This window comes from Vulpes lagopus, chromosome 3 (genome assembly GCF_018345385.1).
Source record: "Vulpes lagopus strain Blue_001 chromosome 3, ASM1834538v1, whole genome shotgun sequence".
NCBI classification, from domain to species: Eukaryota; Metazoa; Chordata; class Mammalia; order Carnivora; family Canidae; genus Vulpes; species Vulpes lagopus.
Genome location: NC_054826.1, coordinates 95,883,607 through 95,909,910, shown reverse-complemented (window position 1 = coordinate 95,909,910; position 26,304 = coordinate 95,883,607). Strand labels below are relative to the sequence as shown.

At 55.0% G+C, this 26,304-nt stretch overlaps 1 protein-coding gene across 6 annotated transcripts in view; it reads right to left on the bottom strand.

Moving 5' to 3' along the window:
• Positions 1-26,304, bottom strand: part of LOC121487991 (NADPH--cytochrome P450 reductase) — a 61,341-nt gene that overhangs the window by 1,510 nt on the left and 33,527 nt on the right. For 5 of the 6 annotated variants that reach the window (XM_041750166.1, XM_041750165.1, XM_041750163.1 and 2 more), the window contains 11 exons: positions 25,594-25,784; positions 8,632-8,680; positions 4,999-5,127; positions 3,391-3,540; positions 2,731-2,855; positions 2,307-2,396; positions 1,876-1,974; positions 798-914; positions 581-699; positions 251-432; positions 21-170 (listed from right to left, as the gene is read on the bottom strand). In XM_041750166.1, coding sequence (XP_041606100.1) covers positions 21-170; positions 251-432; positions 581-699; positions 798-914; positions 1,876-1,974; positions 2,307-2,396; positions 2,731-2,855; positions 3,391-3,540; positions 4,999-5,127; positions 8,632-8,680; positions 25,594-25,772 — 1,389 coding nt within the window. In that variant the 5' untranslated portion in view covers positions 25,773-25,784. Of the gene's footprint in view, positions 1-20; positions 171-250; positions 433-580; positions 700-797; positions 915-1,875; positions 1,975-2,306; positions 2,397-2,730; positions 2,856-3,390; positions 3,541-4,998; positions 5,128-8,631; positions 8,681-25,593; positions 25,785-25,967; positions 26,007-26,304 lie in introns of those variants that run through there. The other variant, XM_041750164.1, reaches the window with a different exon arrangement.

The window sequence follows — 26,304 nt, the reverse complement described above, 5'->3', positions numbered from 1 at the left end:
TCTAACCAGCTGCCCCGCACCTTGGAGGACGAGGCGATGGAGTAGTAGCGGGCCTGGAGCCGGGGCAGCAGCTCGCACAGGTGGTCGATGGGGGGCCGCAGGGACGGGTAGTCCTGCAGGATGGCCAGGATGTGCCTCCGGGCCTCCACCACCCAGCTCAGGTACAGCTCCTGGGGGAGACGGGAGCGGGGTAAGGCGCAGACCGAGGTGGTGGCGCCCCGGGTGCCGGCAGCGGGAGGGACGGGCCTACCTTGCCCTCGCCCGAGGAGGAGGCCATCTTGCGCAGGTGCTCCTGCTCGGTGGGCTCAGAGGCGTACTGGGCCAGCTCGTAGAGCACATTGGTGCGGGGTGGGTTGGTGATGTCCAGGTAGTAGGTGAGGGCCGTGCGGTAGGAGGTGGGGCAGGGGAAGGGGTGCTTCTTGTTGGACTCCTCTGCGGGGAGAGAGGAGGAGGATCTGGGGTCGGTGGCCGCTGCGCTGGCACCTGGAACCATGGGGCCTCGGGCCCTGGGGACTCATTTCCACCAGCTGCCTCCGGCCCGGGCTGGAGGAGACCGGGCGGCCTAGATTCCAGGACTCACCGTCAAGGTTGTTCAGGGACATGACGACGTCCAGGTCGGCACCCAGGATCTCGCCAAGCTGGTTGACCAGGGCAGAGTCATTGGCTGGGTACACAGCCACATGGTCCCCAGATTCATACCTGGGGGGTGGAGGGGAATGTGAGGCTTAGGTGGGGTGGGGTGGGGGAGGTGGCCTGGAGGCCCCAAGTGGGCTGGGGGCAGGGGCGGCTGCTGGCACCTGAGTTTGGAGTCTGAGATGTCTAATTCCAGGTGCATGAGATGGCGCTCCGTTCCCTGGTTCAGTTTCCGGTTGGTGGTGACCGCGGCCAAGAACGGATTCTTGGCATCAAAGGGGCTGGGTGGGGAGGAGGGCAGCTCAGTGATTGGCCAGGTCTTCCATCTGAATCTCCCTGCCCCCAAGGGACCCTTCTGGTTTCACAGGACACGGGGAACCGTAGAGCTGGCCTCCAAGGGCCCCAGGAAGGCTCTCCAATTGTGTGAAAGGTTCTCCCACGGGTCCATCCACAGGTCCATCCACGGCAGCGCTCCCATAACCCCCCCGAGTGAACAGAGCTAGGTTATCTGTTCCCCATTTACAGATAAGGAAACAGAGGCTGGCCCCTAAAACCGGGGGAGACCTGCCACATGCCACCCAGGAGGACCTGGCCCCTTGAAGATGGCTCCCCAAGACGGAGGGTGATGGGCCCGCTGGTGACGGCTCCCCACCCTGGCCTGTGTGCTGGCAGATATGGTTTTACTCTGCAGGGTCACTGAAATGGGGGCTCTCCTATGAAGGCAGAGCTGCCGGTCTTCAATCCTGGGGGCACCAGAGAGACTTTTCCTGGGTGCCCCCAGGAGCAAGGCAAGTCAAGAACCCAAGAGAGGAACACTGTTTTTGGACAAAAAGTCCAAATACTGAGGCAGGTCTTAAAGCAGTGAGCCCTTGTGCTGACGTTCAACCTGGACCCACAGCCAGATTCGCCATCCTGCTCTGAACACTGGTCTACACTCCCGCCTCCCGGGATCTTTATGGAGCACGATGTCAAATGAACAACACACCAAGCTCCAGTCTCCCCGGGGTCAGGCCCTGGCCTGAGGGACCACTGGGAGGGGGCAGGGGAGAGCTAGGGCCAGGGTGCGGGCAGCCTCCCCTCCCTGCTCTGGGCCTCATGCCCTCTTGTGTGGTGGAGATGAGATCGTGGTGCTCCCACCCATGCCTGTCCTGGACGAGGGGGGGGATAAGGAGGCCCCACGGGATGGCCAGCTGCTGGGTGTGCAAGGGCCACAGGCCCCCAACCACGCTCTCCACCACTCACGGTTTCTGGTTCTCGTAGCTCTTCAGACGGCCCATCTCTCCCATGTACACCTTGGCCATGTCTATGTCTGTGTGGACCACAAGCTCATACTGGCGAATGCTGGAAAGGGGAGACGGGGTGAGGTGGGGAGGGTCCGGAGGTGGTGGGAAGGAGAGCGAGTGGACACGGAGCCAGGGAGGTCTGGGGCAGCCTGGGGTGCTGCAGGCTTTGAGGTCATTCTGTCATAAGGCGAGGAAAGCCCTGCGTGGTCCCTCACTTCCAGGCAGAGCCCAAGTGCCTCAGTCTGGGACTGGGACCCTCTCATTCTATGACTGAGCTTCTACCAGTTTCTCAATGTGTCCCCCCCAGCCCATTACCTCACCAGGCCTGGTCTCCCACCCTTGGGGGGCACTGGGCTCTGGCGCCCACCCAGTCTGTGGGCACACCCTCACCTGGACTCCTCTCCGGTGGCTTCCACCCCGAAGTGTTCGCATACGGCCGGCCAGAACTGCTCTCGCCACGTGATGAAGTCCTCCTCCAGGCTGGTGAGAGGAGGGAATGAGCCCAGCCCCAGGGAGCCCCTGCCGCGGGCTGGCCACCCCGGGCACCCCTGGGCCTCCGACCCCCTCCCCACGCAGCTGGAGGCCGCCCAGGGATGTGACTGAAGGGACTGGGCAGCGCTTGGGGTATCTGTGCTAACCCAGGGCAGCGAGAGGATGGGGTAAAGCAGGGGGGTGGGGTGGGGACCGCCGTCCGTTGTCCTGGGTGGTGCCTGGCAGGAGACTCGCTGACGCCTGGCTTCGCGCTCCCCTCAGGTGCCACAGTCGGCCCCAACACTGTGGGATTGGGGATGAGGGGCAGGGGGCAGGCACTCACTTTCCATCGTCATCGCCCATCCCCAGCTCAAAGATCCGCTGGGCGCCGAGCTGCTCCAGCCGCTTGTCCACGTACTTGCCCATGGCATTGAAGTGCTCGTAGGTCTTGTTCCCAAGGCCAAACACCTGTATGGACAGAGGAGCGGGTCTGAGGCTGGGTCGGGATCGGGGGTGGGCCTCTCTGCTGCACCCTTGGGCCTCCATGGTAGTCAGACATCTTGTTCTGTGAGGCAGGACCCCCTGCCCCTGGAAGTGGCTTTGTTTCAGTGCCATGCAGCCTGTAAGCCTCAACCCTGGGTGGGCAGCAGGTTGCTCCCCCTGCCCACCTGGTGCTCCTGGCCCTGCTAGGAGGCCATCTTGGCCAGCCTGCTAGGCCTTTCTCGACTTCAGTGTCCCACAACCAATGCCCCCTGGAGCCAAGTGGGGCTGGGGACAGGGGAGGAGATGTTCTCAGCGTGGGGCCTGGGCAGAAGAGGCGGCTGCCCCGGGCCGCCCCGCCAGGTGCCCCAGCTTGAAGCCCCCTGTCCTGACACCTCTGCCTGCCCTGACTGGTCAGAATGAGGTAGAAACTGGAGGCTTTCCCCTTGGACACGGGGTCCAGAGGCCCAGGAGAGGTGCCACAGGCTGGGAAAGCCCCTGGAAGGAAGATGGGTTGGCTCACCGCATACTTGACTCCAGAGAGGTCCACATCGGTCTCCTGGAGCCAGTCGTAGAAGTCCTGGGCATTGTCTGTGGGGTCCCCTTCACCATAAGTGGCCATGCAGAACACTGCCAGGGAGTTCTCGATCTCTGGCAGGCTGCCCAGGTCGGCCTGGGGAGACAAGAGCCGGGCCCAGGCCCAGTGACCCATGACTGAGCCACGTTGGATCTGCGCCTGATGGGATGCAGACAGACGAGCCCATGCCCTGCCCACGCAGCTGCCAGCCAGGGATGTCCTGTGTGCTATGGGACGGGACAGAAGGGCTCCTTCGGGAAGGGGATCCAAGCAGTCAGGGAGGGCTGCATGGAGGTGGCTGGCGTTTGAACCAGTGAGTGGGACAACTAGAGATGTGTTAGTTTTGAGTGGCGGCGGTACGTTGCCATAGGAAAGGGAGCAGCAGGCACAAAAGAACACATGTGGGGGCCTGGGTGGTGACAGGCAGAAGCAGGGTGGGTGCTGGGCCACCAGCTGGCACTCAGAACCTGGTTCCCTGTGCCCCCGGGGGGAGAACCTCATCATCCCACAAAGTCCTGGGAGCACAGCAGGCCCTAACGAACTGTTAGGCCAACTTAAAACACAGGTCTGCAGACAGATGGGTGGCAGTGGCGGTCATCGAGACTGAAGGTCGGGGTGGGGTGGGGACAGGAGCCCAGGTCTGAGGGAAAAGACGTGGGCAGCAGGCTAGACCTGGGCCATGACTGGCAAGGACCCCATCAGGGGAGGAGCAGGATGGCGACGCTGGACGCCTCCCCAAGACCACCTGCTTCCTGCCAGCCTCTTCCCCTCCCTGGCCCCTGCCTCTACCTCAGGCAGGCCTGGCTGTCATTAGCTCTCCTGACCCCCCACCAACAGGCAAGCAGACCACTGGAAGCTTCCTGGGCTCTGGAGAGCTGCCGCCGTGCTCGGGGAAGGATGCAGAGCAAAGGCCAGGAGGAGAATGAGCAGGGCAGGCCTGCCCCACATGGTCCCCCTAGAGAGGCTAGGGGCAGCAGACAGCAGGAAGTGGGCCCGAGTCCCGCAGCTCCAACAGGGGGCCTTAACCCCCCAATTCTCAGGCTCCCCAGTCCCTCCAGAAGTGCTCCGGCCCCGTGGGCCCTCTTCCTGCTCTGGTTACAGTTAATACACAAGAGACACGTGAGTTAATACGGCCTCGTCTCAGCCCAGCCGCAGGGCTCTGTGAGATGCGCCCCCACTGCCCAGGGTTGCACGGCCGCCTCCCGGGCTGTGCAGCTTGAGGGCAGAGCAGGGAGACGGCAAACAATTCCTTCCCGGACCGCTGAGACCTGTTCACTGTTCAAGCTGTGCCCGATCCCCTGATGCTGAGCCCCCTTCCCCACACTGGGCCAGCTCAGGAAAGCCCAGGGAGCTTGGAGCAGGGCAGGCTGGGTATGCACGGCGCCCAGAGCTCACATCTGCGCGCCTGGGGCCACGTGGCTGCCCGGACAAATGGCAGGGGCTGCCCATTCCTGTCTGTCCCTTTGGCTGGCTCAGCCCTTTACACATACGGCTCCATGATCTGGGCACCCTGGTCAATGCAACTGGAAGGGCCGGGGTGTGGGGAGTGCTCACCAAGTCATATTCCTCGGGGTCTGCAGCCATGCCCCGCATCCCGTAGCGGTGGGCGTCCTTGGACAAGCGGTTGGCAAACTCCTCCGCTGTCCCCGTCTGGGAGCCGTAGAACACGATGATGTTCCTGCCCTAGAGAGGGCCGACACACGGGGGGGTCAGTGATGGACCAAGAGCCACAGGCTTCACCAGAGACTCGAGGTGACCGCAGGGCAGGCTAGGCAGGTGGGGTCCCTCAAGGGGCCCCCTTCCTTCCTGCCTCAAGTCCTCCTCTTTTATTTTTTTAAGATTCTATTTATTTATTCATGAGTGACACAGAGAGAGGGTCAGAGACACAGGCAGAGGGAGAAGCAGGCTCTATGCAGGGAGCCCGACGTGGGACTCGATCCCGGGACCCCAGGATCACGCCCCGGGCTGAAGGCGGCGCTAAACTGCTGAGCCACCGGGCTGCCCTCAAGTCCTCCTTAGTCACTTTGGAGTGATCGTCTCGCTGCCACAGCTACTGTGGTGGACAGTGACCAAGGCCACCCAGCCACACAGCTGCAAGATCATACCTAGGACAGATTATTAAGTGACACATGAAAAGACACAATGGAATGTTCAGTGGAAAAAAAAGTGAACAAATAGGAGGTATAGCACACTCCCATTTTGTTCTGGACTCACTGCGTGTACATCTATGTATTTTGCTCTCACACACACGTGTGTGTGTGCCAGGGGGAGACTCGCAAGCAGTATACCAAATGGAGAACCGTGGGCGATTCCTAAATCCACATTATACAAATCTAGACGATAGGAAAGGACCCAGTGGATGGGCTCCCACGCTCCTCACTCCATCTGCCTCCTCCCCATGGCCTCTGCCGCAGCTGCTGAGAAACCGGACCTCTATTCCCCAGACTCCCTTGTGGCCAGGGGTGCATCAAATCAGGTCTAGCCCACTGGACATGCTCTGCAAGATCTGAAAGGTGCGAGTGAGGCACAGGTCGCCTTCTGGGCCCTTCTGTGGACATGAGGTTTCCCTATGGTAGGGCTCCAGTGCCCCCAATCCCTGGGGTGCTCTCTGGTTTGTGCGCAGAGTCCTAACGTGAGGGTACAAAGGACAAAAGGAAACGTATGGGTTATAGTTGCCCTAAAGCATTCTCATACCTTTTATATTTCCCGAATGTCCTACAGATCATCTAAAAATGTATTTTTAAATAATCACTACAAAAACTACTTAGTGAAACAGGAAATCTTATGATTTCAGGTTAAGGGGACAAAAAAGGATATAAGATAGTAGCTAAATGTTTACAGTGGCATCAAAACACATGAAATACTCAAAATAAGCTTTCTGAGGAACTGGCAAGAAACCACCGATGAAGGATTCAACCAAAGTGAGTGGCACGGAGGCCTCGGCAGACAGGAGGTCAGTTCTCCCCTCCTCGATCCGGGAACCAGTACGAGGTGTGATATCCGAACAGCTCTTTGTACCTCCACAACTTCATCCTCGAGGTCATGTGGAGAAAGAAATTCCTCCACTGGAACGTTACTTGACAATGAGGAGGAGAGATGCCGTGAGGCAGATGGAGCCCAAAGCCGTGAGGCTCAGTGAAAGGCGCCGGCCACGAAAGGCCACATACGGAATGATTCTGTGATACAGAAGGTCCCAAACCGGCAATTCTCTAAGGGGCCTAGTAAGTGGCTGAACCGGCTGCTCTGGGCTGAGGGAGAGCAGGTTAGGGGGTGGGGAGTGGCTGCTAATGGATACAGGGTGTTTTTGGGGTGACGAGAATGTTCTGGAATGGATTGTGGTGGTGGTTGGCACAAATGTGGGAATACATTAAAAACACTGAAGTATATACTTTAAAAGGGTGACCTGTATGGAATGTGAGCTGTATCTCACTAAAGCTGTTGTCCCAGACAAATACATATAAAATAATGGCCAGGAAAACAGGAAAATAAGAATGGGGTGCTATTTCCTAGCAATATGGAAATTAAAACAAGCTTTCTAAACCTCAGTAGGATACTGTCTGCAGATGGCCAAAATGCTGGGACAGGAAAATATAGAAAAAGGCCCAAATATGTATGGGAATTATGTATTCGATAAAACTAGTGGGGAAAAGACAGATGCTATTACATGGAGCTTAGTGGGTATAAGACGTAGCCCTGGGTTCATGTCTCGCATCTTATACCAGGATAAGTTCTCAATAGACTGAATTCTAATTATGAACGAGAGAGAACTAAAAAACACTAAGAAGAAAATGTGCAAGAATTATTTTCTCTTTAATGATCCAAATTGCAAATAACCCAAAGTCCAGAAGTCACAGGAGGAATAAAGTGCCCTGTACAACTTCTACACAGCAACACACACACACACGATGAGCCAGGTCAAGACACAAACTATTAAGTGGGAAAAATATTTTTTAATTCCTGTCACAAACAAGGGGATAATCTCCCTAATCATTTTAAGGAATTCCTCGAGAAGGATCAATCCTGACAGAAGGGTGGGCAAAAGATTTGAATGGAGGAGAATCTATAAAAAAAAAAAAAAAAAAATGCCATCACAACATCCGAAAATCTGCTGAAACTCATTCATAAGAAAAATGTAAATTAGAAATACACAGAGATAGCTTTTTTTTAAAACCTAGAAAACTGGCAAACCTCCAAACTTGGATGATAAACTCTCTGGCAAGGCTGTGGGGCAATAGGTCTTTGCACATGCTGCTAATGAGAGTGCCTGGTGCGACCCTGGGGGCGCGGGGTGGGGGCTCAATCTGGCAGCTCCTATCACGATTACTAATGCACTCTACTTTATCTAGCACTTCCCCTTCTGGGGTCAGACTGTATTTACAGATGTGGACAGTGGTCTCCAGAGCCGCAGCTGCATGGTTTCTAAGAGCTAAAGGTCAGAAATGTTCTTAGTGCCCCTTGACAGGGCAAAGTCCAAACAAAAGATCGTATTCACAGTCACATAAGGAAATCACGATGCGGCCACAGTAAAGGAGGTGGTGTCTCTGAATTACTATCAAAGGAGCTCCAACACAGATCGAAAGTTTAAAAATAGAAAGGTAAAGAAAAGCATGGTTTAGGGCAGTGCATGTAATATGCCACCTTTTGTGTTTTGAAAAGGTGTAAAGTAAGAGTTTAGGGTTTTTTTGGTATGTGTGCAGAGGCTCTAGAAGGATCCACAAAATGCTAAGAACAATGGTGATGAGTGGCAGTGACAGGAGAGAGGCTCCCCCCTGAACAGTCTGTTGGGATTTTAAGCATGTGAATGCAGCACTCTCCCATAAAATGAAATACTTGAACACAAAGAGCACCGTAGCTGTGCTCTGGCCACAGCTATTGTGAGGCTTACATCCATCTGCTCGGCGCTGGGCCTGGACTGGGAGCGCGCACAGGGACAGCCCCCCCACCCCCCGCCCCCCGCCCGCCCCGTGTCGGAGGGAGGGGCTAGGCTCACAGTGTTCATGAAGGAAACACCCAGAAAAGAAGAGTACGCTGTCCTGGCCAAGCAGAGCAGCTTCGAGGCTTTGGTTAGACGAGAATGTTTGCGCCCTCTCTTCCCTCCTGTTCAGTGAAGGTGCCCTCCACCCCGGTCCACCAGGGCCATGACCCCCTCCCCACCCCATAAAGGGCACAGACATGGAGAAAACTCACCGTCTTCTTCATCTTTTCCACAAAGCTGCTGTCTTTGGCAGAAGAAGTCCTGAAAGACAAAAATACCCGATGGGCATGGGACACACATGGCCAGCTCTGGCTGAGCTGCTCCACGGCGGGCAGGCGAGCAGAGCCTCTGACCCAGTGGCAGGACCCCGAGCTCCCTGCCAGCCCGGCTCCCCATGTCCTCTGCAGGGAGTCCAAAGCCGCCTGAGACCCTGCCACTATCAGAGCCGGAACCTCCGGCCCCAGATCCCCAGATCGGCCCCAGATCCCCAGATGGATGAGAACGAAGAAGGATCAAGGACTTCAGTCCCACCCCTCCCCATCCTGCCTATGGCCCCAATGGCCCTGTCTCATCCCCAATCCCCACAGGCTCCCACAGCCACAGACTGGGGTATGCAAGTCCCTTCAGAAGCTGTCCCCAGCCTCAGCTGGCGCTCCCCTCCCCACGCCATACAGGGATGTGAGATTTGTATACCACTCCCTCTGTGATGGCCCTCAGCACCGTGCCCCCTGTGGCCTCCGGCCCGACTGCTCCCACTCCACTTCTTCACCTGAAAGACCCCTGTGCCACCCCCAAGGGCCCCCTCCCATCCCTGCACTGGGGCCACACAGACCTGTTCTCTGTGGTCATGGCACCTTCTAGAGCCCTGGACCTCATCCTCTCCAGCAGCACCACTGCCTGCCCACTCTCCACCTCCTAGCTGCTGGCCTCCTGCCCCCCTTCCATTTCTCATCCTTTCCTTTATCTTCTTCACTGCCCCAGGCCTGCGGGGCCATCTAAAGCCCAGTGAGGGGCACCTGGGTGGCACAGTTGGTTGAGCATCTGACTCTTGGTTTTGACTTGGGTTGTGATCTTGGGGTTGTGGGACCAAGCCCTGTTCGGCCTCCATGCTCCATGTGGTGCCTCCTTGAGATTCTCTCCCCTTCTCCCACTGCCCCTCCTCCTCCTGCTTGCGCGCGCATGTGCGCGCGCTCTCTCTCTAAAATAAACAAACCTTTAAAAAAAATAATAGGGACGTGAGGGGTGGCTCAGTGGTTGAGCGTCTGCCTTTGGCTCAGGGTGTGATCCTGGAGTCCCAGGATCAAGTCCCATATCGGGGTCCCCGCAGGGAGCCTGCTTCTCCCTCTGCCTGTGTCTCTGCCTCTGTCTCTCATGAATAAATAAATAAAATGTTTTTTTAAAAATTTAAGAAGTAAATTAAAAAATAATTTTAAAAAGCCCAGGGAGCCTTGCTAGGGACCCTCAGGCCTAAGAAACCAAGGAGCACAAAATGTACCTCTGTCTGAATGACAAATCTTTGGGATGTGTGATATACAGCCTGTCTGAATGAAGTGACAAGTCTGAACGCTAAAATGTGGTTCAAAACGACACTACTAAGGAAATGAAAGGTGGGCCGTGGCAAGGGAGATGCTGCAACATGGGCACATGTGACAAAGGACTTGGGTTGAGAACATAAGAAAGCCCTACCAATCAACTGGAAAAGATGGACAATCCAAGAGGAAAATTGTCAAAAGACCTGAACAACCAAGTGCTTTCTTAAAGAGTAATGCTATTGTCGGGAACATCATTTGTTATTAGTTAGCAGAAAAACAGAAAATAAAACCACAGCAAGATGTATCGCGCACTTACTAGAAGGGCTCCGACCAGGAAAGGCTAACCCCTCACCTATAGCCGAAGCTGCTGGAGTGGACATGGCACAGCTGATCTGGAATGCTGCTTGGCGGTGTCTTCTTTAAACCTATAACTCAGCACTTCACTCCTCGGTGGACACCGGACAGAGCTCACTGGTGCCTGTGCACCAAGATACACTCACGGAACATTCCGGCAGCGTTAAACATGTGGGTGCCAAACAGGACCCACAGGAGAACAGACGGACTGTGGCTTATTTGTACAACAGGATGTTCTCCTGTGCAGTATGCATGATCACAACATGCCTGGGGATGAATGAGTCCAAGGTGTGATGCTGAGAGCGAGGAGCCAGATGGAAGAGAGTGTAAGTGTCTGTCTGTCTGACATCATTATCCAAAGTCCCCATCAAGAGAAACTAATCCCCAGGGACCAGAGTCAGGACCTGGTGAGGGACAGCAGGGGCTCCCTGAGTGCCAGCAACAGTCTGCACTCTGATCTGGGTAGTAATGACTCCTCATTCACGTGGTAAGATCATCTCTCTGTGGGCACCTTTCTGTAGATACTACATTTTAATAAAGTTTATCCTTACACTACTTGCTTCCAGAATTCACTTTTTCCCCACAACCAAGGCCCTCAGGCCGGCAGAGGTGCAACGAGGCGGAGGGCAGAGCAGGGGCTCCGGAGCCGGGCAGCTCGCACTGCCACACCCAGCCTGCCGAGTCACAGCCCAGTGAACTCGACCTGCGCTTCACTGCTCCTCAGCTAGAAAACGGGACTAGCAAATACCACTTTGAAGGCTTCTGCAAATGTCACATGAAGTAAAGGACAGAGAGGGTGGAGTGCTGTGTCCGCCACGTGCAGGATCTCAGGGGGCCTGGACGCCCACCTTACAGGAAGGCTGCCAGAGGCCTGACAGCAGTCCTTGTGGCCAGTAACGGGTCAGGCCAGGGCCCCATCCCCTTCTGACTCCCAGGTCTTTGCCCTTTTCCACTACATCCTGCAGCCTCCTGTGCATGGGAAGTGTAATAAAGTCGGCGTGGAGTGCCAGCACACACGCGCAGGGACAGCTGCACAAAAGTGGTACCTGTTGGGGCTAGACAGCTGCGGTCTGTGGAAAGATCTATGATGACTCTGCAAAGCTGTTTAGACACAGGATTTCGCAAACATAAAGGTATCAGAAGTTCCTATTACGCTGCCCTAGGTTTTTCACTAAATTGGGTACAGGCCCGGGGTCATTTTCAGGGCCCCTCAGAGTTTAAGAGCATTTACCTGTGGGTCAGCTGAGGGGCCGGATGCCAAGACCTTCCAACCCAGACATGGCCCAGCTGCCCAGGAACCCAAAACAGGCCCTGACTCCCCATCACCCCACCCAGCACACCCCGGGCAGACCCAATCCTAATGGCAGCAGAGCCAGGGCGAGAGCAAGTCTGGAGGCCCTCAGGGCCACCCTCCGTCTTTCCCTGGCACCCAGGAACCCAAACAGACCCTCCTTGACTCTCCATCACCCCACCCAGCACCCCCTGGGCAGACCCACCCCTAATGGCAGCAGGGCCAGGGTGAGAGCAAGCCTGGAGGCCCTCAGGCCTACCCTCTGTCTTTCCCTGCTCCGATCTGCATTCCAAAAAGGTCTGGTGTCTGGACATCTCAGACCGCATGTCCAGCTCCTGCCCCTGCCCTGCCACGAGAAGCCACATCTTTCTGGCCCTTCCAGTTTATGTTCTGCCTGGAGCAGGATGCTTGCTACCTGTGCGCTCACACACATGCTCTCCCGGCATCCTTGTGTGATGAAGACCATGCAGTGTGCAGTGACTCCCACTGCTGCATGCCTTCTGAATTCTGAGCCATGGGAACACATGACCCACATTAAAACATAAACCCAAGTGTAAATGGATGCTTCGGTATCAGCCAGCACGCCAAACGTTAGTGATGAAGCACTGCGAGAGAAGCACAAGTGCAAAACTGCATGCAATTTCCATATGTACAGTGCCATGGCTGTACAAGTACCTCTGATTTGGACGTTTTTTAAAAAGATTTTTGAGAGAGTAAGCAAGTGAGCACACAAGTGGGGGTGGTGGGGAAGGCAGAGGGAGAAGCAGACTCCCAGCTGTGCGGCTCGACCCCAGGACTCTGGGATCATGATCTGAGTCAAAGGCAGACACTTAACCAACTGAGCCACCCAGGGACCCCTGATTTGTACATTTTAAAAAACGGTCAGAATGGCAAAGTTTCCGAGGTGTGAATTTCCCCTCAACCAAAAAATAGAAACAAACAAAATGCATTTAGTTGACAATGAAAAAGCGCTGGGGCTTAAGTTTCTAGAATATTTGCTGATATGGAATGCCTTCCTAATTTCTCAACCATGGCCAGTGAGTTCACGGCACATGGACACACCACTGTAGGAGTTGGTCACTGTGTGGACTGACTCCCCACTGAGTCTCCCCAGGGCTGATCACCACACGGCCTCCCTCACATGCAGTGGCCTCTGGGGTAGGATGCATGACCCACAGGATCAAAACAAGAGTCTCTGTCCTTAATAAAAGGGGATGCATGCCATTAATCATTCCTAGAAACAGGGTCTACAGAGAGGTACCCCAGGACCTTGACAGGGGACATCGCAGGGTTAGAATATGAGGCAGGTGGTTCCAGTGATGTTCCCAATTTTGTTTTTTCATATTATAAATACATTTTACAGTTATAAAGAGGGGGGCCAACTCCAACGTCTAAGAATTAAGGAGAGGCTAGACAGGGGATACCACACAGGGAAGCGCCGATCACATCTACAGGTGGGGAAGGATGTTCCCAATACGCTAAAGGGAAGTGCAGGTTACAGAATAATGCAGGTCGCAGGACCCCACTTTGATTCAGAGGCACGGAATGGAAGGGCACACATCGGCAGGCTAACTGCTCTCTGCCAGGGCTGAGTGACTGTCTTTTTTGTTTCCTTCTGTGGATGATTTCTATTCCCACCTCCCCAACCCCTTTTTCCTGCAGAAATCACGGAACATTTCTGCACCAAGAAAATAAAAACCACATCCCAGGTTTAGAAACAAGCATGGACACACACAGATCTGCAGGGCTCTAACTGGGGAGGACTATCAGAGTAGCGAAGCCTGGGGTAGAGGCTAGATGAGAGAAGCTACCCCGAGGAGCACAGAGGCCTCGGATGTGGAGTGCGTCTGGCACCTTTCAAATGCCCTGGGCCATGCTGACTTCCCGCTCATCGCTGCGCTGGGCACTTCTGCCTGCAATGTCCTTCCTCTGTCCCACGAGCTCCTACGTATCCCTTAAGACACAACGTACAGCTTCCTCTTCAGAGCACCTTTCCCTGCTGTTCACGGGGGAAGGCTGTGCTCACATCTTAACGCAGCATAGGCCTCCATGCGGGCCTTGACTCCACGTTCCCGACTCATCATCCCATCTGAGGCTTAGTGGGGGCGGGGTGGGCAGCTGCCTGGGTCTCTGCACCCGGCACCATGCCCAGCACTGAGCACGGCCTCTGGGGACCAGGGTCGTCCTGAGAAGGCTGTTGGAGGGTTCCCCACCCACCTGATATCACAGTTTGCCATTAGCAGAAAAACCAACTCCTGTCTCTTCTTTAGGACTGAGGTTCTAGAAGCTGTATCTGAGGAAGGGGGATTTGAGACTCCCTCCAAGAAGGCACGGGGGATGCCCCCACTACCCCGTGAGAGCCAGCGCCAGCCTCTGCCTTCCAAGGGCCTCCCACCAGGCAGAGGACGATCATGGAGGATGGGAGCGGCCCACCCCCTGAAGCGGGGGAGGCAGCTTGAATCCTGGATCTGCCACCAAATGGGCCTGTGACAGACAAGCGGCAGCCTCGAAAGGCCGCGGAACCGTCTTACTGAAAGCGCTGTGCCTTGGCTTCGGTGGCCTGCCCTCCCCGTACAGCATCTGGGGTACAGTTAACTCTCAGGGATAAAGAGGCTGTTCGTGAGAAGAAAGCCCTTTGGATCCCTGACTTCACAGACACTCAGCGGCACCGGGTGGCACATGCTAAGACCAGCCGGTCCGCCCGCAGGGCGTCTGAAGACACTAGAATGGCTTCCGGGAAGGACTGAGCTCTATTCTCAGAGACAGAAAACCACTCCCAGAGGAAAGCCACAGAAACTGGGCAGCCGATGGGCTCTTGGATGAGGCCCCTGGGGCGGGGGGTGGGGTGGGGTGGGGGGGCGGAGCTCAGCTCTGGCTTCCCGGGGTGCGTGGCAGGCTGGTGGCTCAGGAAGTGGGGGCAGGGTCTGGCTGGGAACGGTCCAGGGCGGGCTAGATGGGCTGGCCCTCCGGTGCCACCACGGCCCCTCCAACAGCTTCAGCCCCTGGGGAAGCAGGGACACTCCCACCCTTTCCCCGGGCTCCCGGGATGGCTTCCAGAGATCCAGGGCAGACCGCTGCACGGGGGAAAGGGAAAGCCGAGGACGCTAAGGAGGACCCTGTGCCTCCAGTCCCCGCCCCGACATGACCCTTGGCAGTTTCCTGACCTCCTACGGTGGTGGTTGGTTACGCTGCCTCGAGCAGCAGCAGAACCTGCCCCGGGCTGCAGAGCCCTGCTGCCAGAGTTCACCTGTTCCAGGTGGGTGCACACGTGGGTGCCTCAACCGGCTCGACCCAACCCCACCTGACAGCCTCACACAGGGCTGTGCACCTGGGACCCACTCTTTTCTAGGGGGAAGAATCGGGTGACTGGGGCCTTTCTGGTTTCCAGTCCAAATTCCTTTCCTTCGGGAGCTGGGAAATGCAGCCTGCAAACCAGGACGGAAGGGATCGCTGGCCCCATGTCCCGCTGACCCCCGGGGGAACCGCCCCAGCTCTGCTGATCAGCTCCACAGGGCACCCTCTTCACGCCTCCAGGGCAGCCTTGCCCAGGAAGGAGCCGCAGGGACACCACATCTGGAACTGACCTGAGGGTGGGCTCATCCCGCGGAGAGGAGTATGTGCACCCCATGGCTTCTCTCCCGACCCCAGGACTTAAAGGCAGGTTCCAGCTGCCTCCCAGAAACGGGCAGGGAGCCAGCGGTCAGAAACTCGGGCTCTGTCCATCCCTCCGCAGTGCTGGCCGGGCCGGCAGTCCAGCCGTGAACTCTGGGAAGGCCCCAGACACCCCAGCCCTGGTGGAGCCTCTGCCGAGTCCCCGCCTGCATCTGTCCCCACAGGCACAGGGAGGACTTGCGACTCCAGCCTGAGACCTCCCGTGATCCCCTGCGTTTGGGCACACACCCCTCCTCCTTCTGTATGGACCGAGGGAAGGAGAAAACCTTTCCAACCCCAACTCGGGTCTCCTTGGCAACTGTTTATACCAGAGCCCTTGCTCCCTACTTCCTCCCCCCTTCCCAATTAATTAAAAAAAAAAAGAAAAAAAAAGGAAGTCATGAGGTTGAATAAAGCTCTTCGAGACACTAGAAGGCAGTTGTGCAGGTTGCTATGGCAGGGCTGTCTCTCCACAAAGGAAGCCACATTGATCCCACTGCCGGGGCGCCTCAGGATCATATTAAATTAGCTCTGGTTCCCGTCTTCCTCCTCACAAAAGAACTGTGGGCCACAGAGCCCGAGACACGGGGCGGCCACCTGGGAGCAGTGTGTGTGCAGAGAAGCCACACAGTACCCTCCCGCTGCACAGGGGGCAGGCCCCCACATTTGCTGTGACGCTTCCTCCCAAGGAGCAGCCTTCAGAGGCACCCGAATACAAAAAGCCAGCGGAGGAGGCAGCAGCTGGCCCGGGCTGGGGGCCCAGAGACCACGCGGGTCCAATGAGGGCTCTCCACTCCTAAATTGGGAGCAGAAGGCCCTCTGGTGCGGGCCTCAGAAGTCAACTGCAGGCTGCCATGTGGGGAGGATGGAAAGGAGGGCGCACGAAAGCCCTGAGTCACTTGGAAAGGGATGAATCAAGACATCCCAGTGAGATTCATTTCATTTCCAGTCCTGGCCAACATGCAGAGGAGTTTGCAGAACTCCCAACTCAAGTGTGATTCTCTATGGCATGAATTTCTCCTGAGACTTTGCCCTGCCCTTGGCGACACAGGGGACAGCTGCTGTGGAATAGCTGCCTCCCAAAACCTGGTGTGGTAGGGTTCTGTGCTCCCCAGGGAGCCACCACATGCCGGGCAGAGGTGGGGTGGGTGGGGGGGGTCAGGCTGGCTGGGATGGGGTCACCAGGCGAGCCCAGATTTCTCCACTGCAGGCAGAGCAGTCCCAGGGCCCTGTGGCTGACAGTGAACGGTTTGCAAGAGCTGCCTTTGCTGAAAACAAAGTGATTCGCTGGAGCTTAAATCTGAACCAGTAGCTCTCCCGCCCAAAAGAGCAGGAACGGACCAGCAGGGGAGCCCGCAGCAGGGAGGGCGCCTCCTGCTGTGGCTGGTCTCTGGCAGGCGGGAAGTTCAAGCACTATGGGAGGCCTTGGGTCAAAGCCAAAACACAGAATGGGAACTATGACTTGCTGAGTGCCTACTGTTTGCCAGCTAGTATTCAAGGAGGTCTATATTGTATTTCATTTAATCCTCCCTCCCGTGCCAAGTGGGCAAGGACTTCTATCCTTATTTCACGGCCAAGGACAGCGAGGCTCCAGGTGGGGGCAGGGGAGGGGAGCAGGAAGCCAACTCCAGGCCAGGAAAGCCCAGAGCCCTGGCATTTCCCGACTGCCTCCACGGGCCCTGTGGAGCCAAGCACGGCTTATGGGAGTCCCTGGACACACTCAGAGAGCACTTCCTGGCCCCTCCCAGGGATCTTCAGGAATCCCCAGCCCTCATCATTTGGGGTGCTCTGAGGCTCCAAGGGGCTGCTGTTTCCCTCAGGGAGATCCCCCCTCCCCCATACAGCCTTCAACATGTGTTCACCAACACGCAGGTCAGGCCTTTATACCTGCTGTGTGTGGTCCGGGTGGCCTGCCTCCCCAGCACATGGGGCAGCACGCTGGCTTTGCCCTTCTGCCCTGCAGACGCCCGGGCAGTGACTCTGGCAGGCTGGGTATAGGCAGGGCCAGTGCTCTTGTGCAGGAAAGCGAGAGACACAGGGCCATGGCCCTGCTCAGGGTTATTCGCCAGGGACAATGACAGAGTCCTCCTCTGCTCTGATGCCTTGGCTCTTGTCACTTCAGCCTTGCCATTTGCAAATGGGGACAAGAACCCTGTTTTAGAAAAGCCCTGGCACAGAACCCTTTCTCTGCACCGCTGACACTTTCTGCTTCTCATGCCCCGCTCTCCCTCCCAGGCACCTGGGCCCGGGCCAATGCCCACTGGTCAATGCCAGTGCCACTAGGTGACCTTCCTCTAAGCCACCCTGACTGCTCTTTAAGGGCCCACTGCTCTCAGGACGCTGTCCCAGTTTACCTGGCTCCGTTCCCTTTACCCAGCTCCCAGGAGGGCCAAAGGCCCTGGAAGATTCACCCTCAGCCTCTTCTCTCCTGTCTCAGCTCCCCTGTGACTTCTGAGGCCCTTCACCACCCCGACTCCCTCAATGCCCCTGACTCCTCCATGACCCCCAATTCCCCTGGCGACCCTCAACTCCCTTCATGACAACTGATTCCCCTGGTGACCTCCACCTGGGCTCTACCAGACTCACTTTTCCCAGAGCAGCCCCACTGGTCCTCGCCCTGAGATTGTGCACGCGCTTCTGCTCCATGTGTCCTGCTCTGTGTGCTGCCGGCCGTCATCTATGCCCGGCTGTCAATGCCAGCTTTCCATTGAGCCTCCCGAATCAGTCCAGGGGTACCACAGTCCTGACATACCTACCAATGGGAGGGGGTGGCCCTCTTCTGCATTTCCACCACCTCTGGACACACTCATCTCTCCCAACGGCACATGAGCCCACGAGGACACACAGCGGATCCCTGCTCCCTGGTGCCTGGCGCAGAAATGGAGCTACCAGCAGTGAGCCCTGGGTGCGGCCTAGAGAGGTCAAGATGTCCACTGACGCCCAGATCGGCAGACAGGCTACCTTCAGAGTAGCACGTGGTAGGCAGAATGGCAAAATCACTCCAATCTCATCAGGGGACAGGGAGGAAGGAGAGGCCATGAAGTCCCTCGTGGTCAGGTGGTGGTGGAAAACCCAGCCCTGGGGCGCCTGGGTGGCTCAGTGGTTGAATATCTGCCTTCAGCTTAGGGCGTGATCCCGGGGTTCTGGGATCGAGTCCCACGTCGGGCTCCCTGCATGGAGCCTGCTTCTCCCTCTGCCTGTGTCTCTGCCTCTCTCTCTGTGTCTCTCATGAATAAACAAATAAAATCTTAAAAAAAAAAAAAAAAAGCCCAGCCCTGAGCTTGCAGGTGTGGTGTGCATACCCCAACCCCCTTTCCCACCACTTCCCCTGACGGTGGGAGGCTTTGGGCACCATCCACCCTCCCCATCCACAGAAGCCTCTCCTCCACTCCTGCCTCTTTGTACAACTCGTGTGTGCTTCTATTTTCACATTTGGCAGAGCCCAGGACCTCCCTATAGAAGAAGTGACCCTGAATTGGAGGTGGAAGGACCCTGGTTCACTTTTCATCTGCCAGCACTCGAAAGTTCCAGACAGATGGAAATGAGGCTGGCAGACTGGACTCCGTGCCTTCCCGGCCCTTCGGTTGAGTGCAAGCCCCCAGATAAAGGTCACACAGGAAAATGGGCTCCTTTGTGGCTTTTCAGCAGCAAGCCCCAGTGGGATGCAATCAGCAAAATCCAGACTGTGGGAAACTGTGAAACAAACGATCTGGTTTCTGGAACAAAAAATGGTGCTGGGAGTTACCAGGGATGGAGGGGAAGCCCATCCAGAGAGAAACTTCCTGTGGTGTTAAGGGGAAGCGGGAGAAGCCAGGCACAAAAGGCTGTAGCTACATAATTCCATTCACAGGATATTTGGGAAAAGGCAAAAGTACAGGGAAAGAAATAAGATCATGGTCAATCAAGGTGGGGCGTTAACTACGAAGGGGTGGGGGCGGAATTTGGGGAATGCAGGAACGTGCTGTCTTAACTGTAATAGTGGTTAGACAACCACATGCCTCCAGCAGAACTCATCAGACTGTACTATTTTTTTTTTTAAATAGGCTCCATGCCCAGTGTGGAGCCCAATGAGGTTTTGAACTCAACCCTGAGACCAAGACCTGAACTGGGATCAAGAGTTGCACACTCAACCGAGCCACGCGGGTGCCCCAAACTATAAACTTGAAAAATGTGTGTTTGGCTGCATGTAAATTATACCTCATCATACCTCACCCCCCAAGAGAGAGACAAGATTTGCTTATTAACTGTAGTCTTGCTTAGATCTTAAATTTTAAAAAGTGTTTAAAAAAATGTACCAGCTAATCAGGAACCATAAACAAATACTACTGAGTGTCTGAGGATCCTGAAGCTTGTGGCTGGCTCTCAGGCTGTGAGGACAGCACCTGAGCTGTGTTCAAAAGGGAGGGCCCTTGAATTTTAGAAGACTGAACTGAACACAGGTCATTAATTTTGTATGAAAGATTTCCAAATTTGCTCCAAAATCAGGATTCCTTTATTTAGATTTCACATGGGTTGCATGACTACTTACAAAACATGATGGCTTTAAGATAAGCCAGGAGTGGGACACCTGAGGGGCTCAGACAGTGAAGTGTCTGCCTTCTGCTCAGGTCATGATCCCAGGGTCCTGGGGTTGAACCCCGCATCAGGTTGCCTGCTCAGTGGGGAGTCTGCTTCTCCCTCTTTCCCTCTGTCCCTGCTCATTGCTCATTCCCACTCTCAAGTAAATTAATAAAATCATTAAAAAAAAAAAAAAAGAGCCAGGAACAGAAGGGAGGGGAGAAAACAAGACTACAAAGGATAGAAGGCCGTTGATGCTGAGTGATCTGTGCTGGTGCTCAAGTTCACTCTTCTACGCTCTATGCTTTAGGGTTTGTTTGAAATGTTCCACAACAAAAAGCTTTGTTTTTCTTTAAAGTACTCTCGGGCACCAGACGTGAAGCCGAGGTATGTGTGTCTGTGGGGGGGTTCGATATTGTCCCTCACCTCCAACAGAGCAGAAGAGCCCAGCAGCCTGGGCTGGGACAGTGTGCAGGCCCACCTAGAAGGGTGGCCATATTGAGCTGCACCACTGCTGGTGGGGATCACTGGGGACCCAGAGCGTCTGATTTTTTTTCAAGATTAGCTATAAATCTGGGCTTTATGTGCCAACCTTTTCAATGTTCTCATTTAAATGTTCCAATTTACTTTTTATTAATTTTTTTAGGGGAGGGGTGAGGGGGAGAGGGAGAGAGAAAATCTTAGGCAGGCTCCATGCCCAACATGGGGCTTGATCTCATGACCCTGAGATGAAATCAAGAGTCAGACACTTAACTGAGCCATCTGGGTGCCCCTAAATGTTCTAATTTAAAACAATATTCTAATTTAAAAATCTAAAACACCTGTGTAAGCTAAGGCCAGCCTGTGGGCTAGTCTGCCCCAGAGGCAGCCGCAGAAACAGGTTTAGCACTAATTCAACAGCCATTCTCTGAATGTCCCACTCGAGGGTCCCAGACAGGGATGGGTGCCCTCTCTGCACTATGGGAGGCAGAAATACAAATGTCCATCTGACAAGATGGGGGATCTATGCAGACTGCTATGTTCCATGTGTGAGCAAAGTGGGCACACCAGGGACCCCTGAAGCTTCAGACTCCTATGGGAACCAACATACCCTGGGTGGCCTTCGACCAGGAGCCACCCTGGCATGGAACTCTCTGTCCAAGGGCACAAGCTGGGGGAAGGCTGAGGACTACGTGGAAGTGGTTAGGAAAGAGCCACTTTTGGAGTTATTACCAGCATCATTAAGAGAATGTGCTGCTCTCTTTAACAAGCCTTTAATTGCTATTATAAACAGTTCAAAAGGCCTCCCCAGGGCATACAACTGTGTTCGTATACCAGAAGACTCCATATTGTAAGGTGCCAATTAATTCAGATATGATCCAATCCCAACTAAAGCCCCAGTAAGGTTGGCTTTATCCCCCCCCTTTGGTTTTGGTGGACATTGACAAGCTGGTTCTACAAGTTACATGGAAATGTCAAGGGCATTGGGAAGACAAGGGCCTTTTTCAATACCTGTGCCAGGTCCAGTGGATGGACGCCCGCAAATGACAAAATAAGCCTTGAAGTGCCACATGCAACTGGCCAATGTCAAATCAGTGTCAGCTGGATAGTCTAAGTTCAAAAGCTATACCAAGGATACCAAGGAGGCCTTTCTCTTCCCTAGTCACCCCAACCCCCACTGCTTACAAAGGGTCCAAATCTCTTAACTTTGGGTTCTGCTCAGCTCCCCAGCCCTGCCTAGCTACTCCTAGAGGCATCATCTGTCTCCCCAACTCCCAAACTGGCTCTGAGTGGCTGCCCTATGCACAGACTCCCCCTGGCTCTTCACACCCAGGTCCCTGTGTCCCATCAACTGGGCCTTTGCAGGGCGCCCAGGTAGCTCAGTGGTTGAGCGTCTGCTTTTGGCTCAGGTCATGATCCTAGGTTCCTGGAATTGAGTCCTACACTGGGCTCCCAGCAGGGAGCCTGCTTCTCCCTCTGCCTATGTCTCTGCCTCTCTCTCTGTGTGTCTCTCATGAATAAATAAATAAAATCTTTTAAAAAAACAAAAAACTGTACCTTTACTATGCAAGGCCCTGGGACTCCCTTCTCTCGGGCCTGCCTCCTGGAGCTCCCCCTCTACCCACCTCCCAACAGCTCTCACCCATCCCCCACACAGCCCACCTGGAACCCCTGATCAGGATGTGATCCTTCCACTGCTCTAAAGAACACACTTCCATAAGGCTCCGACTGCCTAGTCCACATCTGCGGCTCCACACCATGCTAACCATGCAGCCCGGGGCCACGCACAGTCCCCACACTGCTTAGTGGGGACCTGTGATTCCCCATGGAGCTGGTGGTCGCAGAGGCTCTGTGCTGCGGCAAGGACCACCAGTGCTGGCTGGGGACCAAAGTGGTCAGGGACAGAGGTGCGGGGTTTACAGCAGGAGGGCCAGGCTTGTGGCCCCGGGATCCCAGCTGAGGGACCTCTCTGAGTCCATTTTCTCAGGCCTGAATAGAGCATCGGCACTATCACAAGAGGCCAAGGGCATTGTGACGAAGGGGGAAGTGTGGCACTATCACAAGAGGCCAAGGGCATTGTGACGAAGGGGGAAGTGTGGCTTGCAGAGTCTGCAGGTCTGGTTTGATGATTGGCTCCGCTACCTGTAAGTTAGGTGATCTCAGTCCTAGGTTACTGACTCATCTGCAAAGTGGGGTGATAAAAAGCCTTCCTTGAAGGGCTCTGGTTAGACTGGGCAGGATATTAATAGTAAGGAGAAAAATAATAATACGTGTCTCATTCGGGGGCAGGGCCATGGCCATTTGCACATGGACCTGGGCGGAGCACTCACTGATGATTACGGCATTTCAGTTTTACAGCCCCAGGAGATAAGGCTCCATTAAGAGCCAAAGGCACGGTTTTCGAGAAGATTAAGTCGTGGGAAATGTCACATGACCACTAGGGGGTTTGAGGCAGGACTCAAACCTTTGTCACTTGACTCTGGGGCCTAGACTCACTGCACTGGGAAGGGGTCCCTGCAGAGGGCACAGGCAACCTGGCCCCTGCAGGCTTCCACACAGTCTAGTACAGGACAAGAGGCGCTGGGCAGCGTGTAGACCCCTCATGGAGAAGCTGGAACTTCACCATTAAAAAGAAGGAAACCCAATCTCCTGCCTTGGCAAAGAGACAGAACCTATGAGCCACTAGCACTCCCAGTCTACTGGTTTTATTTCAGGCACATCTTGCAAGGCCGGAGAGGTGACAGGGAGGACAGTGGCTCCACCTGCTCCCACGGCACACCTATGTCCTCACTCGGGGCACAAGTGCAGAAGACACCTCTGCTTCACAGGAGAGGAAATACAGGCCACCGGACAGGGTCCCTTACCTCGAGTACCACATTTTTTCCCCCAAATACTTTCTACCCCAGGAAGGGACCTGGACCAGCCACAGCACAGGAGTCTGGATTCCTGCCCATCGGCTGGTCCTGCCATCCCCACTCCAAGCCCCAGGGTATGATGGCACCTTCTAGGGCCATTCCACACAGCCTCCCTCAGCACACCTTCCCGGTCCTTCCTTAGTTTTCTGAAGCCCGTGTCTCTGGCCTGCCTCGTGTGTGAGACTGTTACAAAGGCCCCAATTAGACAACACACACGAGAGCATTTCCTAAAGCCTTTCTATGAAGTCCCTCCCAACATCCTGACTGCGCATGTTCTTTCATATAAAACCACCCTGATCTTCTTGCAGGGCTCAGTGCAGGGCTTGACACAAAATATGCTCTGACACACTCTGCAGCCACCGGCATCAAGAATGTGCTAGGTGACTTCACTGTCACCTCGCCTAATGCTCACATGAGCCCTTGGGGATGTAGTCACTGCTTCCACTTTGCAGAGGGGAGACTGAGGCAGGATGAAGGGAAGGTCTTGCCCAGGACCCACCAGCACCAGTCTGTGAGCTCAATGAACAAGAGACTTCCTCTGTTTCATTCGTGGCACCCCGGGACAGAGTGGGACCTTGGGAGAGATTTGCTGAGCTTTCTAAAATGGAAAACTGTTGCGCTGTCCGTGGCATGAGGACCGTGTTCTCTGAATATCAGCTGTGATGTCTGAAGGCTGTAACTTTTCCAGGAAAGGAAATAGTCACCACAACTGGAACAGAGAATTAGAAGCCGATATGACCCTGAGTCCCCAGCCTGCCCAGCCTGGGGAATTCGGCCTCAGTGTGGCCCTGGGGCCTGTACCTGAGACCTGCTCCAGGCTAGACTCTTTTTGCTTAAACCTTCTTCCAAGGAAGATTTATAGAAGGTTAAAAAAAAAAATCAGTAAAGTTAAAAGAACACAATGTTATTAGTAAGGTCAAGCAGGACACTGTCTATGACATTGTGACTTATAATAAATAAGTAATTGGTCTTTACCGTTTCTGGCACAGAGCTCCTAAAACCCTTGGCATTTCCTAAGTGAGAAGAGCAACAGAGGTGTCTCCCATTCTTCATAACCAGACTCTTTCAGCCACACTGGAATTTATGTTAATAAAGCAATTTCTAGAAAGCCCCTGTGAACAAGGCTGGTTGGCAGGCAAACCAACCATGTGATCAGAGGGTCTGAACTTTCAGGCCTGCTGCTGACCTCTGGGCAGGGGAGCGGGCCACAGGGTGAATGAACCCTCAGTGGCAGATGATTTCATCAGTCACAACTGCACTGATGTAATGACTCCTCCATAAAAACCCAAGAGCACAAGGTTTGGAGAGCTTCAGATTTTAGGTTGCTGAATACTTCCTTGCAGGTGCTCGGAGGATGGTGCTCCCCGCCTGCCACCCCTTCGTAGGGGGAGGGCATAAAGCTCCAGGGCCTCCCTCATACTTTGTCCCCTGCACCTCTTCCATCTAGCTGTTCCTGACTTACATCCTTTCTAATAAACCCATAACCTAGTAAGTAAACTGCTTCCCTGAGCTCTTCGAGACACTCTAGCAAATGAATCACACCTGAGGAGGGGGTTCTGGGAACTTCTGACTTAGAGCTGGTTGGTGGGAAGCACAGGTAATGAGGGCACTCGCAGCAGGTGTCTGAGACGGGGAGCTTGTGGCACTGAGCCCTGATCCATGGGATCCGACGCAAACTCCAGGCAGACGCTGCCACACCCAGTGGTGTCCTGAGGGTGAGCAAGAACTCTCCACGCATCCAGTCACAGAAATGTTCAATGTGGGGCTCAAGGAGAGGAGAAAACCAGTTCTCCTCCTCTGCTGTCGCCCCCCGAGCTCTAAGCTTGAGATTGCTCTCTTCGTTTGATGAGGGACACTGGCAAGCAGGAGGGGATAAAGACTCATTAGCAGCGAAGCGCCACCCTGTCCCCAGCAGTAAGGCCACAGGACTGAAAGGCAGTTGTTATCTGCATCTCCCTCCCTGTATGGCCCTGTGCAAACAGCACCTCTCTGCCCCATCGGTTCTCGAGATAAGATCCTGGAGTGAAATATTAATTGGGTGCCACTGTAGCTCTGATGATCTTTAATGTCCCCAAGCCTCAGATAATCTACCCATGGAACAGTGCCCTCTACTCTGAATAGGCCTTGTGAGGTTCCATCGAGAAACATGAACAGGAAACAGGCCTGAAAGAACCCTGTAAGTCCCCACACGATGTGCAAACACAAGGGATCAAGGGAGATCTGAAGCATAGGGCACCAAGGAGGCACCATTCACGATTCAACCCAGAATGCTGCAAGTAAGCCCGTATCTCTTGCCTGGCTCCCTCGTGACCCAGGCCCATGGACAGGGCGCTGCTAGGATTGATGGACGGGCCCCAGGAGGCTGAGAGAGGGATGCTGAGCTGGATCACTTACATTGGCTGAATTGTGGTGAACTCTGGGATTTCGTCTTTTTTCTTTCTGAAGAGGAACCAGTAGGTCAGGAGGCCCACAATGAGTGAAAACAGAATCATGTCTGTCATGCTGAAAAGAGACACTTCTTCGACCACAGTTTCAGACACGGTGGCACTGGCATCCATACTGGAGTCCCCCATGTTGACAGGAAGCTGCAGGGGAGAGAAAGATCAGGTATCAGCTGGGAGAAGTAGGGTCAGCCTGAGGCCTGTGGGGGAGTAGCCTGAAGCCTGGAAGGGGGCACCCTGAGTCCCAAAAGCTTCAGCCAGGGTTTCTATGCCCCAAGGAGTAGCAGCAACGGGCAAAGCACTGTGGACAGAAGCTGCTGGACCCACACACGGCTGGCCCCTCCATGACATGGCTACAGCCTTGGACCGAAATCAAAGCAGCAAATGGCTCCATGATGTCCACGGGTATCCTACAGCTGGAGCTGGTACTGGGTCCCCTGCAAACACAGAGAATGGAAGCTACAGACTCCCTGGACCACTGAGCACCCTCCAGCCCCACAAGGGCTTAGAAGGGTTGGTTCCCCATCACAGTGGGGGTCGCTTGGAGACAAATCCTTCCCCCTGGGCTGCCCCACACCCTGCACATTCCAAAGACCTTTAGGACTGGCCCCTGGAGGACTCTTGGGAAATCACTCCCGAGCCTTGTGATGTGCCACCTGATGAG